The 14,599-nt window shown below is 43.3% G+C and overlaps 1 protein-coding gene across 1 annotated transcript in view; it reads left to right on the top strand.

Moving 5' to 3' along the window:
* COL6A1 (collagen type VI alpha 1 chain) overlaps nt 1–14,599 on the top strand; it is a 46,454-nt gene that overhangs the window by 6,648 nt on the left and 25,207 nt on the right. Inside the window, exons 3-18 of the mRNA XM_083154622.1 lie at nt 1,341–1,541; nt 3,077–3,236; nt 3,359–3,481; nt 4,841–4,861; nt 4,982–5,002; nt 5,215–5,259; nt 5,342–5,395; nt 5,487–5,531; nt 5,623–5,649; nt 6,263–6,289; nt 7,825–7,869; nt 8,921–8,974; nt 10,153–10,215; nt 10,403–10,465; nt 12,309–12,362; nt 12,447–12,482. Of these exons, the coding sequence (XP_083010748.1) occupies nt 1,341–1,541; nt 3,077–3,236; nt 3,359–3,481; nt 4,841–4,861; nt 4,982–5,002; nt 5,215–5,259; nt 5,342–5,395; nt 5,487–5,531; nt 5,623–5,649; nt 6,263–6,289; nt 7,825–7,869; nt 8,921–8,974; nt 10,153–10,215; nt 10,403–10,465; nt 12,309–12,362; nt 12,447–12,482 (1,039 nt within the window). The remainder of the gene's footprint in view (nt 1–1,340; nt 1,542–3,076; nt 3,237–3,358; nt 3,482–4,840; nt 4,862–4,981; nt 5,003–5,214; nt 5,260–5,341; nt 5,396–5,486; nt 5,532–5,622; nt 5,650–6,262; nt 6,290–7,824; nt 7,870–8,920; nt 8,975–10,152; nt 10,216–10,402; nt 10,466–12,308; nt 12,363–12,446; nt 12,483–14,599) is intronic.

Raw genomic sequence — 14,599 nt, 5'->3', positions numbered from 1 at the left:
CTGCCCGCCCTCTTCCCATACAAGGAGCATGCAAAGCTAAGGCACCAGAGAGTGTCTTAGTTTTGTGTGCACATTCCACATCATTTGATGGTCGGTGACTCTGGATTTTTCCAAGAAGATCCTACACTATAAAGTGCCTGTTCCATCTCTAGCCTCTTCTAGATTTTTAGATTATTCCTGGTATACACACGGGCGATTTAGCCTTATTTCTAAGAGATCAAATAGGCACGGACCGCTCCGTATATAAACCCTTGAGCGACGGCAATCCGCGATCCCACGTGACGCCATCACCTGACTAGATAGATACTGCATGCAGGATCTTTCTAGTCAAATCGCCATTGTTCTCACCAGAGAACACTGCTCAGCACAGACGGCTCAGCACACACCGGAGGTGCATCACATGTGTGTCAGCGGTGTGTGCTGAGCGCTCTTAAGCACCTCCCACAGCATGGAGGTTCTGTCACTAACTGTCCTAGGAACAGCCAGCTCCCATAAAGACATAGGGGAAGTATTTTAAATGTTTTTTTATTGAGCCCAGTTTTGTCTCACATTCCTTTGCATTGTTTTTATGTGCAATAATTGTGCCCACGCCATGGGGGTGATTCACATTGACTTCTAAAGAGCCAAATTCGGTCCGGGGACCGTCGTTGCGGGTCTGCGTATGCGTTTCAGGGAAAATATGCATGTGCAGACCCGCAGTGTAAACGCCTTCAGCGAGTACTACACTCCCGAGGCGTTCGAACACAGCGGTACGGACAAGGCGCGGGCAGGGGGCTGGAGCTTGGGGGCACCCTGCGTTTCCTGGGCATACTCACAAAAAATGGTGACTGTGCACCCAGAAAAATGCTGGGCATCCCCATGTGAACGCAGGCCCAGGACATCAGCCACCTGCCCCGTCTGCGTCCAGGCGCTCGTAAATAAAAGTCAGTCTAGACCGTCTTTTATTTGCGAATGGGTGTCACAATCATTCGATGGTAGCTGACCATCGAATGATTCCCCCCCCCCCCCTGTACACTCGCATGCGAATGGATGTGTGTCAGATATATTAGGATGAATAAAGTTATTAACGAGGATGTGAAGAGAGGGTGGGCTGGCAACTTCAGCTGCCCTTCCCCGTCCATGCACAGACACGCCCTCTTAGTACCAGGGCCCCATTGGCGGCTCTGGAAAATAATCCACCCTTATGACAGAGACTGTCCCATTGATCTCTATTTGTGACATGTCATCTCTGCTTATACACTGCAATTGGTGAGAGCTAGAGTAGCCTTTACATCTCACTGTGGGTCTATCACACAATTACAGTATCCCACAATAACTGTACATCCCCTTTCTGACTGCAGGTATTATCGCTGTGACCGCAACCTTGTATGGAACGCAGGAGCCCTGCACTACAGTGATGAGGTCAAGTTAATCAAGTCCCTGACCAATTTGCCCACAGGCCGGGTTAGCCTGAAGGCGGCGGTTGATGGAGTGGAGTACATCGGCAAAGGGACCCACACTGACTGCGCCATCAAAAGGGGCATTGAGGAGATCATGATCGGGTAAGTATAGCAATCATGGTGTATGAATTCTAGGTAGGACTCGGTAAATCATATCTGTGTACTGTCCCCCATGACATTTCCAGTATAATTCTTCCAGATATAAAGGGGTATATTCACTAAGAAATATTGGCACTCACCTATTTAATGCTGTCATTAGCAACAGCATTGAAGGGTGTCAGATGGGAATTTTTTAAAAGTCGGATCTGATTTGTCGGAAACGGATGTGGATTCTTGAATAAACCGCCATTATTCAACAATCCGCTGACTTTTCCACACTCGACAACCGGAACATTGAATTCTGGCTGTCGAGACCAACCAAAAACGCTCCACGATACCGACCGTCAGGATGTTCCAACAGTCGAAATTCGAGATTGAATACCTCCCTAAACCTTCTAAAAATGTAATTGGTGATGTTGCCCACAGCAACCAATCTTTTAAACCATCAATTTTGACTATTATTTTGTAAGATACAATAAAGAAATGGTAGATAGACACTGAATGGTTGCTAGGGACAACAACGCCTTTTTTTATTTTTAGAAGCTTACTCCTTAAAGTTTTGTGTCTCATATATCTTCTTATTCGAGGGGATTTATTAGACTTTCCTTTATATAATCTGGGACTTCCGGTCGTTATCGGACACCTCGTTATCTGTATGTTATTATTGTTCTATTTGATTTTGCAGTCGTCATTTGTGTATAAGCTGTTCTTTGTACCGGGTATAGGTTGTGTCCAGGTAAACAGTCAAAAGGTCGACACATCAGTAAGGTCGAAATGCATTAGGGCAAAAAGTTCAACACGAGCAAATGGATGACATGGAAAGGGTCGACATGAGTTTTGACATTTTTTGTGGCTACAGATAGAGCCAGTTTTATCTTTGCAGGGGCTGGCGTTTCTACCACCAGCCATCGGCAGCCGTCGGAAGGGAGTGCGCCCCATTCCAACGGAGCACCCCCCGGGTCCCCGCCGCCTCCCGCCCCATTCCGACGCCTGCCCCCCGCCTCTCCGCACCGCCCCTAACCCTGCCCGTCTCCCTGAAGTGGAGATGGCCAGGGTCCCGCCTCCCAGCCGCCGAGAGACAGGGATGCGTGTGCCCGTGAGATGCACGCGCAACCCAGTATGATGGAGTCCCTCTCCGCCGGCTCTCGCCAGCGGGGACGTTCTGGCGAGCACCGGGCAAAGATGAGAGGGGCTCCATCTGTATGTCGACATAGGTCAGTCAACATAGATACTGTATACAGTAATTGCACCACATCCACTCTCCACACTATTTTATTCTCCCTCTATACCCACTGAGATGGTAAAATATGAACAAGTCAGTTTTAATAAAAAAATACCATGAAAAACCCACATCGACATTTTCTCATGTCCACATTTTGCTTGTGTCGGCCTTTTCACCACGTCGTCCTAATGCTTGTCGAAACTTTTTCATGGGCCGACCTTTTCACTGCATCCCTTTTGAAACCGCTTTAAACTGAAATATTATATAAAATGTTGTTTTGGTTCGATTGACATCCGACACGATTCTCACCTGATAGGGGGTCTCACCAGTCTGATAACAAGTATCTAGTAGTGGTGACAGATGGACATCCCCTGGAAGGATACAAAGAGCCCTGCGGGGGTCTAGAAGATGCCTCTAATGAAGCCAAAAACCTAAACATAAAGATCTTCTCTGTCGCCATCTCACCAAACCACCTGGTAAGATATACGGTAGCGAGCTCGTATACCGCAGCACATGGACAGAGACGTATTTCCATAGACTACAAATAAATCTAAGAATCACCAATTATTTATGACGACTTTTCTGTCCGTGTCTCCAGGAACCACGTCTCGGAGTTATCGCATTTGATCCCAGCTACAGGCAGAACTTCACAGCCACCAGTGCTATCGGCCTGTCCAGTCAGGAGATGGAAAACACCATTGATACCATTATAGACACCATTGTGAGTCATTTACCGATATATGTCTTCTAAATATACTGTTATCATTTATATATACAGTAAATCAGTTTTGCTAATCAGAAGAAAGTATATTCTCTATCATTGGATTCTATAAGTATGAACACAGATCAGTGTTCTCTATGGATACGAGTGACAGACCACTGACATCACATAGGCAGGAAGAAGACATGTAATAAGTGACATCACATAGGCAGGAAGAAGACATGTAATAAGTGACATCACAAGAAGACACGAAATAAGGTCCACCCATTTACATGAGTGGGCAGAACCACTGTGTGGATTCGTACCAGGGGTGTGAGACCTAGGGGTTTATTTACTAAGAGGGGAGTTCTATTGCATGTGGGATGTTGCTATGGGTAACCAATCAGATTCTACTTCTCATCCATTTAGCACCTTCTAAGATAATAGATAGAATCTGATTGGATGCCCCTAATGCATACATCCCAACTGTCCTGCCTTCCAGGGGAACGTCCCCTTTTTTGGGGGGACGTTCCCATATCCTGCCAGGGGCCGCACAGCATCTATTCATGCCCCCACAACGGTGAAAACAGGGAGTGGTTTCACAGAATTGTGTCGCAAGTATAGGCCACGCCCCCTTCCTGCTGGGTTACGCTCCCAACATTTCAGGCACGCGCAAAAGCATCCCTCCTTGGCCATCCTCAAAGTTGGGAGGTATGCCTGATGCAGCTTGTAGACTCCATGCGTGTGGGGCTTGAAAGCGGTGTGGCATCATGGGAAGGAGGCCATGCCTGACCCTTGTTTTTGTCCCTTTATGGGGTCCAGTAGATGCTAGGCTTTCGCACAACCCCCCCCCCCCCTTTTTCCCTAAAGCTGTCTCGTCTGCAGTGCTGGCTCCTACCCTGTGATACAATCAGAGGGATTTTAAAATACCGACATATGCCTGTTCAGCTCAGCCTCCGCCCCTCTGATCAGCCCTGCCCTCTTCTTTGCTTGGCCCCGCCCCTTTCATCTGCCCGCCAACACACACATTCCATCGTTGCTCCATCCCCTCTGTTCTGTCCTGCCCCCATCATCCTGCCTCGCTCTCCTCGCCCTTTCCAATCCACTACATCCTAAATCTGTCCCGTTTCCCTCATAGTGGGACCCTACCCATTGGAGCTTTGGCCTTGAATTCCACAGCAAGGACAGAACTTCTGCAATTATTATATACATATAGTGCTAGGTATTTTGGCTCATTTTTGTTAATATTTGGTAACAGTTATTTAGAAGTCTTGTTATTGGGTACTCACTCAGTAATGACCAATTCGTGTTGTGCGATGCTTCAATAATCCATAATAATCAATCTTTCTTTGTTTCTTTCTTTTTTACTTTCTCATTTAGATTGCTAATGGTGAACAAGGGGTAAGTGCTACAACAGTAATATAAAGTGTATGTAAATCATTAGTAATATAGATAACAGCTCTGTATGACAACGTGATAACGCCTCTCTCTCTCTCTCTCTCTCTTCTATCATTATTGCAGTGCTGCACCTATGAGTGTCAGGTAAGGCATTGATACTAGCATGTGCTATAAGTAGTCCGGCTGGGTGTGTTCTCAAATGCACTTTTACCCACAAAGATAACGTTATTTAGAGCGACCATCACTATTACAGTACCTGGATTTTTTACAAATCTAAACTAGATGACGACTTCTGTGATACGACATCGACAATACTCAAGCACTTTACTTTAATATTTTCTTTTTTTCTCCCTTAGCCTTCTCGTGGAGTTCAAGGGCCACCCGGTACCCCAGGGGAAGAGGTAAGGGGTGTAACAAGGAGAGTAGCATACTTGCAAACAATGGGCAAAAGTTCCTAACATCTTACTATTTGTGTATCTTTAGGGAGAACTTGGTAAGACAGGACTTCCCGGAGACCGTGGACCACCAGGAGACCCTGTGAGTACATTTTCCAGAGCTAGTACTTTGATTCATGTTTATACCCTATGGCCAAACGTATAAACCTCATCTTGTGTGTGTGTTTTGGCAGGGCCGTCAAGGTGACATTGGACCTGTGGGATATCAGGGAATGAAGGTACGTTCTCTGTATTGTACAAGTTACCTGTTATTTATAAATACTTCGATAATCAGGTCCCTAATCTGTGTTTTATTCTGTTTCTCATTAGGGTGACCAAGGTGTCAGAGGAGAAAAGGTGAGTTGGACACGAGGAGTCCTTCACTATCCACACTTTATCCTGGAGAGACTCCTCCACCTGTATCTATAGCTGAAGGGGAAGGGTAATTGTATGGAACCCACCAGAGACCCTGAAGATGTGTATGTGAATGCCCTCAATGTCTCTTCAGAGAGGCCATAGCTTTCCGTTTGCGGCTTGTAGTAGTGGTCACAGGGCGGTATTCAGTCCGGGATCCCGACTGTCGGAATTCCAAGCCATTTTCACTCCACTCGACAGATACTCAACTGGTGGGATTCAATATATAGTCAAGTGTTGATAAGTGGGCGTGTCTGTGAAAACGGCAACGGATTGTCGAAAAAAGGCAGTGAATTCGACAATACACGGCCGTTTCCGACCAAACATAACCGACTTGTTTTAAAGTCGATTCTGTTTTGTCGGAATCCGCCTTCAATGCTTTCGGAAAGGGCAGCACTGAATAGGTGTGCGCGCACTATTTACCCTGTCGGAAATAATGGCCAATATTGAATACCCCCCTTATTCTAGGTGTCTGTTATATAACCAAAGATTACGTTAATTTCTGATTTACATTGTATTCTGTGATGATCTCATTGTCCTTATTTTCTTCTGACAGGGAGGAAGAGGAGCAAAGGGGGCAAAAGTAAGTATTCACAGCCTTCACATAGTCGTTTCATGCCACACAACCCCTCCTCTGTTTCTTAATTAAGCATTAATACAATATTTATATTAACACCTATCCAGTATTTCCATTGTGGCCCACCTCTGCTTGAAAACAATGTCTTAATGCTCATGGTGGCACTAACATACTTATCTCCTGAGATAAGCACATGACAACAGTTGTTAGCTTAAAACTAGGTCAAACTTTATTTGCCAAGTTAATTCCATTTTTTGTCGAATGATTAAAGCTAGTATAATGACGGACAACAAGAACAGACGTTAAACAAGACAGTTATGAGTTCCAAACTGAGGGGTAGATTTATTAAGCTTGGTGAAGTGATAAAGTGTCTGGTTTTTATCACCGACCAATGAGTTCCTACCTGTCATTTTTCAAACCAAGCCTGTAACTTCACAGGTAGCAGCTGATTGGCCGGTGATAAAGTACCAGCCACTTTATCACTTCACCGAGCTTAATAAATCTGCCCCTGAGTCAATCACTTGCATACTTAGATGGGCGAAGCCAAATGCCCTGATCATATATCACTGGCTGAGGAGAGTGCACTTAACTAAGGAATAACTGACACCTCATCTAAGCAGCCATTATTGGCACCACCATAACAAAAGAACATCCAAATTGGTGAGGGGGGAGGGGTTTCCAGCAGACAAGAGGAGGAATGATTGACAGAGATCACAAATATGGTCCTGCATAATCCCCGCCCTTAACTGTGATAGGCTGCCAGTCCACAACCTCATCACCAACATATAAGTGCATTCAATATGTGATTCCTCAATTAACATTAGCCTTTGTGCACTGATCACTTTGACAACTTACCTACACTCCCCCAAGTTCCAGGAGCCTTTTTAGGGTAGTCCACAACACCTCCGGAAGCGTGGATGCTCCTCCAGCATTCCACCGGCTTCCTAGTGGATCACGCAGATAAAGAGACAATTGCTGGAATCACAGGCCAGAGTAGATGGGTGGAGCTAAAAGACACATATTTGCATAACTTAGCCACGCCCCTTCACCATGGACCTGCAAATCCTGACATTTTGCCTTGATTGGGCTTCCTGATGTCACAGCCTGGCCCCACCCCCCCAAAGTGTCCAGATAGTTCTCCTCTCCAGTCTTCTCCCAGAGATTCATTTTTATAAGTAGGTTAATGTGAGATTGTACACATTCAAGGTGTATGAACTCCAGCCCACACTGGAACTTTAATGACACCCCCCCCCCCCCACACACAAACACCTTCATACTCTCTCTGGATAAGTCAGAAACTTATTTTATTTATATCTGAAATAATTAAACCCGTTTCTGGAACTCGTTATAATAGAATTTCAAATTAAACAACAATAGAAAGTGCCGCTATTTTAAAGCGAGAATAAGGCACTGAGTGCGCCTCTTATATCTACCTCACAGTCTGCTGTGTCCTGTACCATTCTACTGTAATTCCCTCTACCAATGGATTCCCTAATTTTTGTATTTAGTCTCTAAAGATTCTGTATATTTCTTTTTTGCAGGGCGACAAAGGAAAAAGAGGAACTGATGGAATCGATGGACAAAAGGTGAGTCATTATATTAGCAACATTTAGTTAGGGATCCAGCAATGCTGCTGTACCCTTCAAGAGGTGGTCTCTTCAGAGCCAATCCCGATCCAGTCCTTACTTTGGGACCCCACCCCCTGCTCCTACTTCCAATGAGCGACTCCCGAGTGCTATTTATATTTGAGATAAAAGTCATAGTTTTGTTGTGTTTAATTGCCCATCTCCAGAGCATATGAATGTTAGAGGAGCCCCTCTTACACCCATAAGTCTGGGTGGGTGTTCCTCCTGCATCCTACTGTCCACTCTATTTAATTAGACAGGATGGGAAGTGTAATGCCTTGAATCTCTGGCCAATGGGAATGGGGCAGGGTTAATATGGCAGTAAGGTTCCTCCCCTTCTTCAAAGACCTGAAGTTAGCAGCATTACACTGTGAGTGGGTGGAGCCTTGCTCACAAGAGGTGCACGTCTCTTCGCCTTAACCAATCAGCTGCATCCCCACTCCGGTCTAAGCTATGCCTTTAATTATGTATTATTGTGCAGGCCTGGGCTCTGTATACTGTACTGAAGGAGCGTTATTTATGTATTTATTTGACAATAGCATTCCTCATTGATACATGATACAGTACTTGCATTTGTGCCCAGTGCTATGCACCAAAATGATTTCAATCAGATATAGTTATGTGGGCGGGGAGAATATTTGAGGCCCGTGTAGATTTTTCAGGGTGAGCAGAGTCAGTAGCAATAGTCACCGCTTTTCCTGTAATGGAGCAGCATTTTGTTCCTCACCAAGGTTAATAGAATGAACCCTACCTATAATATTAGATACGTTTACCACTATATTGATTGCAGGACAATATCCAATATTTGTATTAATGGTCCCAGTAGATTGACAATGAGTATGAAATTGGGCAATATCTCTATTTATATGCTGTTCCGAGTAGAATGAGCTACTGTACTTTGTGTTCTGTGTGACGTAGATTGCCTCCACTCACTTAAACATTGTGACACTCTTATCCAGTTATCCTTGGAATATTCCGGCTTCTTTACACATGTGCCGTTTATTTCCAATAGGGTGAAGATGGAATATCTGGATTCCCCGGCTGTAAAGGATCACCAGGTTTTGAGGTAAATAATCAAATATATGCTTAGGCGCGTTCCAGATTTACTTGTTTAAATACATTATAATTACTGTACATCTGTGTTGACAATTTCTGTTGAGCCTATCACATGGCTGCTCTTCTGTACAGCACGTCTCATCTGTGACACGATGTGCACATGATCTGTCGCATGACCAGTCGAGATTGGACGTTCGGGTCCAATGACATTCTGGTGTATGGGGGCCTTTACTGTGCACTCAGATATCTGAAAGCAATTTATGGCAATGCAATCTATGGCCCTTATTCTGGTTAACTTGCAACACTCGAAAACCTGCACCTTCCCCCTGCAGCTTATAAGAGATCCACTGAGGACATTGGTGTATCCGGACTTACACTTCTCAACACTTACATGGTGATCAGATCTATGACTGCCAGTGATGAATCTGCCCATGCCTTAGTTGTATGAGAGATCTATGATGGTGAATAATGATTTTACAATGAACCAATAGCGCATACATATTCTGCAGCGTTTTACAGAGAATATTAGAACATTCACATCAGTCCCTGCATGATGGAGGGAGGAAGGATGCATAGGAAAGAAATCCTGGCTTCCGAATTGCTCAATAGTATCAAAAATTAAATAATTGTCTGGGGACTGTGAGACCAACCTGGGTGGTTGCTTTGATGCCATCTGTAACATAACTATGTAGGCTTCTAATACCACTTTAGACAGAATAGCCCCTAAATCCTGGCTTTTACTCTGCATTTGAGGGCCAGGTTGTTTTGCAGGTCCCAGACCGACCCCCCCCTTCACACAGAAAAGCAAATTACTGGGTTAAACATTTCTACCCAGTAATTTGATGATTAACATGGGTATTTCTTCTGTGTAAAAGGGTCAACCTGGGTCGAAATTCCCAGGTCTTCATCCCTAGTAAATTCCAGGGTTGACCCTATCAATCAAGAAAAAGGCCCGCGTTGAATGGCAAATTACCGGTTAAAAATGTTTAAGCCAGTAATTTGCTTTTCTGTGTGAAAGGGGTATAAGTGGGCCTGAGGTCCATCTAATTTGAAAATTTGGGGTTTCAAAAAGAAATGTAGTGGAGAAAGAGAAAATACGGACTTCCTGTGCCCTAGTTATTGGCCAATTTCCATATCCAGTGTGTCTTCTTTTACCTGCAAATAAATGTTTACCTGTTGTCTTTACAGGGTGAATCTGGACCTGCTGGACCCAAAGGGGACCCCGGTTCATACGGAGCAAAAGGAAGTAAGGTAAATATTTGCGAGAGGGAGATCCTAGATTAACAGTAGACAAGTACACCAAGAATGCCACTGGGCATGCATTACCCATAGCATTACACACCAAATACTGGGACACAAACTTGTGCCAACCTATTGCTGCCAAATGTATGGATAGAATAAAAAAATATAGAGCAAAACATATATATTTTCTTTGCAGGGAGAAGCTGGAGCACCTGGGGGTGCTGGAAAACCTGGTAGTGCTGGGAATATGGGTGACAAGGTAAGATTATAAGAGATCCACTGAGGACATTGGTGTACACTTCTCAACAATTACATGGTTATCAGATCTATGCCTGCCAGTGATGAATCTGCCCATGCCTTAGTATGAGAGATCTATGATGGTGAATAATGATCCTACAGTACGATGAACCAATTAAAAGTAATGGTAAATTTGGGACTGCAAAGTATGAACTCTTGGCTTCTTGTGATGAATAAATGTATGGCTCCCAATGTTGGCTCCATGCCTTCCAATTATGCTTCTGTTGCTTCAAATGATGGCTCATTAGCTTCCAATGATGACTCCATAGCTTCCAAAGATGGCTCTATGGCTTCAAAAGTTGGCTGCATGGCTTCCAGTTATGGATAGATAGTTCTCAATTATGTTCTCGTGTCTTTCAATGCTGTGTCCATGGCTTTCTTTTTTAATGATGGACCATTAGCTTTCAATTATGTTTCCATGGCTTTCAATGATGACTCCATGGCTTCCAATGATGGCACCATGGCTTCCAATGATATTTCATGGCTTCCAATTATGAATAAGTAATTCCCAATTATGTTTCCATGTCTTTCAATGATGTGTCCATGGCTTTTTAACCGTGGACTATTAGCTTTCAGTGATGTTTCCATGGCTTTCAGCGATGTCTCTATTGCTTTCAATTATTTTTCTGTGACTTCAAATGATGGCTCTCTGGCTTCCAGTGATGTCCCTTTGAAATCCCATGGTTTCCAATTATGGATTAATAGCTTTCAATGATATTTCCATGGCTTTAAATGATGGCTCAATACCTTCCAAGGATGGCTCAATAGATTCCAATGATGGCTCCATGGCTTTCAATATTGATTCTGGGGCTGCAAATGATGCCTCCATGGCTTCCAATGATGGCTTCATGGCTTCCAATGTTGTAACCATGGCTTCCAATTTTAGCTCCATGTCTCCCAATAATATTTCTGTGGCTTCCAATGATGTCTGTATGGCTTTCAATTATGATTTCATGGCTTCCAAAGATGGCTTAATGGCTTCCAAAGATGGCTCCATGGCTTCCAATGATGGCTCCATGGCTTCCAGTGCCATGACTTCAGTGTTGACTCTATGGCTTCCAATTGTGTTTCCGTGGCTTCCAATGATACCTGTATGGATTTCAATGATGAATCCATGGCTTGCAATGGTGGATGCATAGCTTCCAATGTTGACTCCATGACTTCAAGTGATGGCTCTATGGCTTCCAATAATAGTTCCTTGGTTTCAAATGATGGCTCCAAGGCTACCAATGACGTTTCCAGGGCTTCCAATTATGGATGCATGGCTTCCATCGAGGTTTCTTTGGCTTCCAATTATGTTTCATGGCTCTTCATGTAGCATTAATTGCTATCAATAATAACTCCATTGTTTTTATATGCTAAAGCCATGTTTCCCAATGATAGATTCATGGTGACTTATGATGATTACCAAGTAATGATTTCCCAAGATAAATCCATGGTTTGAAGCATAAAAAATAATCATGCGTTGAAAAATTAACAGCAAATGAAGCTAAAACGAAATCCTGAATCTAAATAAGACAAATGAAGCCAACACATGCTTAGTAAATACTCATATGCCCTATTTGCTATATATAATCATTTGCCAGCACAATTTGGAAAAAGAATAGAGGTGGAAAAACACCCTGTATGTAGCCAAGTAGAAAGGAGACTTAAACCAGCGTCAAACCTATAAGAGCCCACAGGATCTCATTAAGTTCAACTGTTTTCTACAATTAGTATTGGTGCACCTTTAATTATGTCACCAAGTTCCAAACATTTTTATTTACAGCTGACTAGAAAATAACATTGTTCTACTTATATTACAGGGCGACCCTGGAGCAAATGGACCATCAGGAGAGAAAGGGGAAGCAGGGGATGAGGTGAGTGCCTGCTAGGACATATAACTGATTGTTAGAGTTCTTGGTAGCTTTGAAGATTGTGAATTTTGTTTTTGCTCTTCACAGGGTAATGCTGGATCTGATGGGCCTGCAGGCGAACGGGTAAGAGGAATCACACCATTAGGATTACGGTTATACAGTAATCAGAATCGTGATTGAGATACATGTACTAATAAATAAATGGGAAATGCATTGGCAGAGACTGGGTGGTGCCAAGTCATCATATTGGCATGTTATGGGAGTTTTGCTGGTATGTTACACAACTGGTTGATACTTAATTATTTACATTGGAGGCCATACACTAATGGGGAGTCTGCATCAGACATGGGGCTGGTGTAAGAGTCCGCGGTGTGGCTGATGGTTGCATGTAAAGTAATATAAATCAGTATTACTATACAAAATGATGTTCAAAGTGGGCATCTCAGTAGTTGCAATAGATCAAGGGCCAAATGGACACTTGTGCGCTAAGAAAAGGACTGATACAACTATTAGCAAAAACTTGCAGGGGCAAATGATGCTAAAATAACTTTGGATCAGGCCTTAATGCACAAGGGGCTAAACACAATACCTGTTGAAAAACAATGGAGTTGTGCTGCAATATAACACCCAAACAGAATAGTATAGCGGACTGTAAGACGAATGGTCTTTCATATGTAGGCGTGCCACTGACATATTGGGGTTAAATTAAATGGACACAGTTGGTTATCTTATAATTATTTAGAGAAAATTTATATGAACAGAGAAAAATAAACTTGAGTTATATTATATTATAATATTTTGGCGCAATGCTTATGTACATGTTCCTAAAGAAAAGAGTACCAAATGGGAAGATCATGTAAAGGAATACATTCTGTTAGGAAACAGCAGCAGCATAAACTTACAAAGAATACTACTTCCAAGTCCAGACAGACCTTGGAGAACTCTGAACCAATATTAGACTAACACGATTAGTACAGTTGTCTAGTGGGATTTTTGCATATTACAATAATTATTGTATACAGTATGCAGGTGTGCAGTGTGTATGTGTTATATTAACCTGCTAATTTAAAAAGAGACATGTACACTAAGTCAGGACACTCAAAGGTAACAGCTAGTTGGATGAGAACAGAGATTTAACTAACGATATGTAACCAGCGTCACCACCCAAGGCACAATGTTAAAGGGGGCAGCATTGTCCTTACCCCAGTGCTCTCATATCCCATCCCTGCCCCTCTTCCATGACCATGTGTCAGGTCATGATGCTCTAAAGAATACACCTCTGCAATGTCTAGAATAATGCACTGACACCACAGACTACATGTATTACTCTAAATAACTATAACAATAATGAACCACCCAATGCAGTATGTCCGAATCCTTTTAAACCCTGATTATTAGAGACCACAAGAGCTATAGTCCAGTAATACGATTATATTATTTATTTATTTATTTATTTACAGTTTCTTATATAGCGCAGCAGATTCCGTTGCGCTTTACAATAGTAGACAGTGATAAGACAAACTGGGCAACAACAGACAGACTTGGAGGTAGGAGGGCCCTGCTGCAAGCTTACAATCTATAGGGATATAGGGGGGAAACATAAGGACCGGCACCAGTAATAGCATAGCAGTTACAAGTCCAGAAGGGATGCTATATAATACATAGGTGCCTCAGAGGGTTATGCGTGTAGAACTTAAATATGATAGGCTTGTCTGAAGAGGTGAGTTTTCAGGGAACGCTTGAAAGTTTGGAGACTGGTGGAGAGTCTTAATGTGTGTGGAAGGGCATTCCATAGGATGGGAGCAGCCCGATGAAAGTCCTGTAATAGTGAATGGGAGCTAGTGATCCGTGCAGAAGAGAGACGCAGATCTTGTGCAGAGCAAAGTGGTCGAGATGGGGGATATATTGTGATAAGTAAGGAGATATAAGCTGGTGCAGTATGGTTAATAGCTTTATATGCGAGTAGAAGTGTTTTATATTGAATACGATAAGATACAGGCAACCAATGGAGGGACTGGCGGAGCGGATCAGCAGACGATGAGTGTCTTGCAAGGAAGATCAGCCTAGCAGCAGCATTTACAATTGATTGCAGTGGTGAGAGTCTGTTCTTGGGAAGACCAGTTAGGAGACTATTGCAATAATCAATGCGGGATATAATAAGTGCATGGATAAGAGATTTGGTAGTGTCTTGCGTGAGATAGGGTCGTATTTTGGATATGTTTTTTAGATGCATGTAACAT

The sequence above is a fragment of the Crinia signifera genome, chromosome 7, assembly GCF_055691185.1.
Source record: "Crinia signifera chromosome 7, ASM5569118v1, whole genome shotgun sequence".
NCBI classification, from domain to species: Eukaryota; Metazoa; Chordata; class Amphibia; order Anura; family Myobatrachidae; genus Crinia; species Crinia signifera.
The sequence above is the reverse complement of the archived record's forward strand: the minus strand, read 5'-3'. Positions and strand labels throughout refer to the sequence as shown.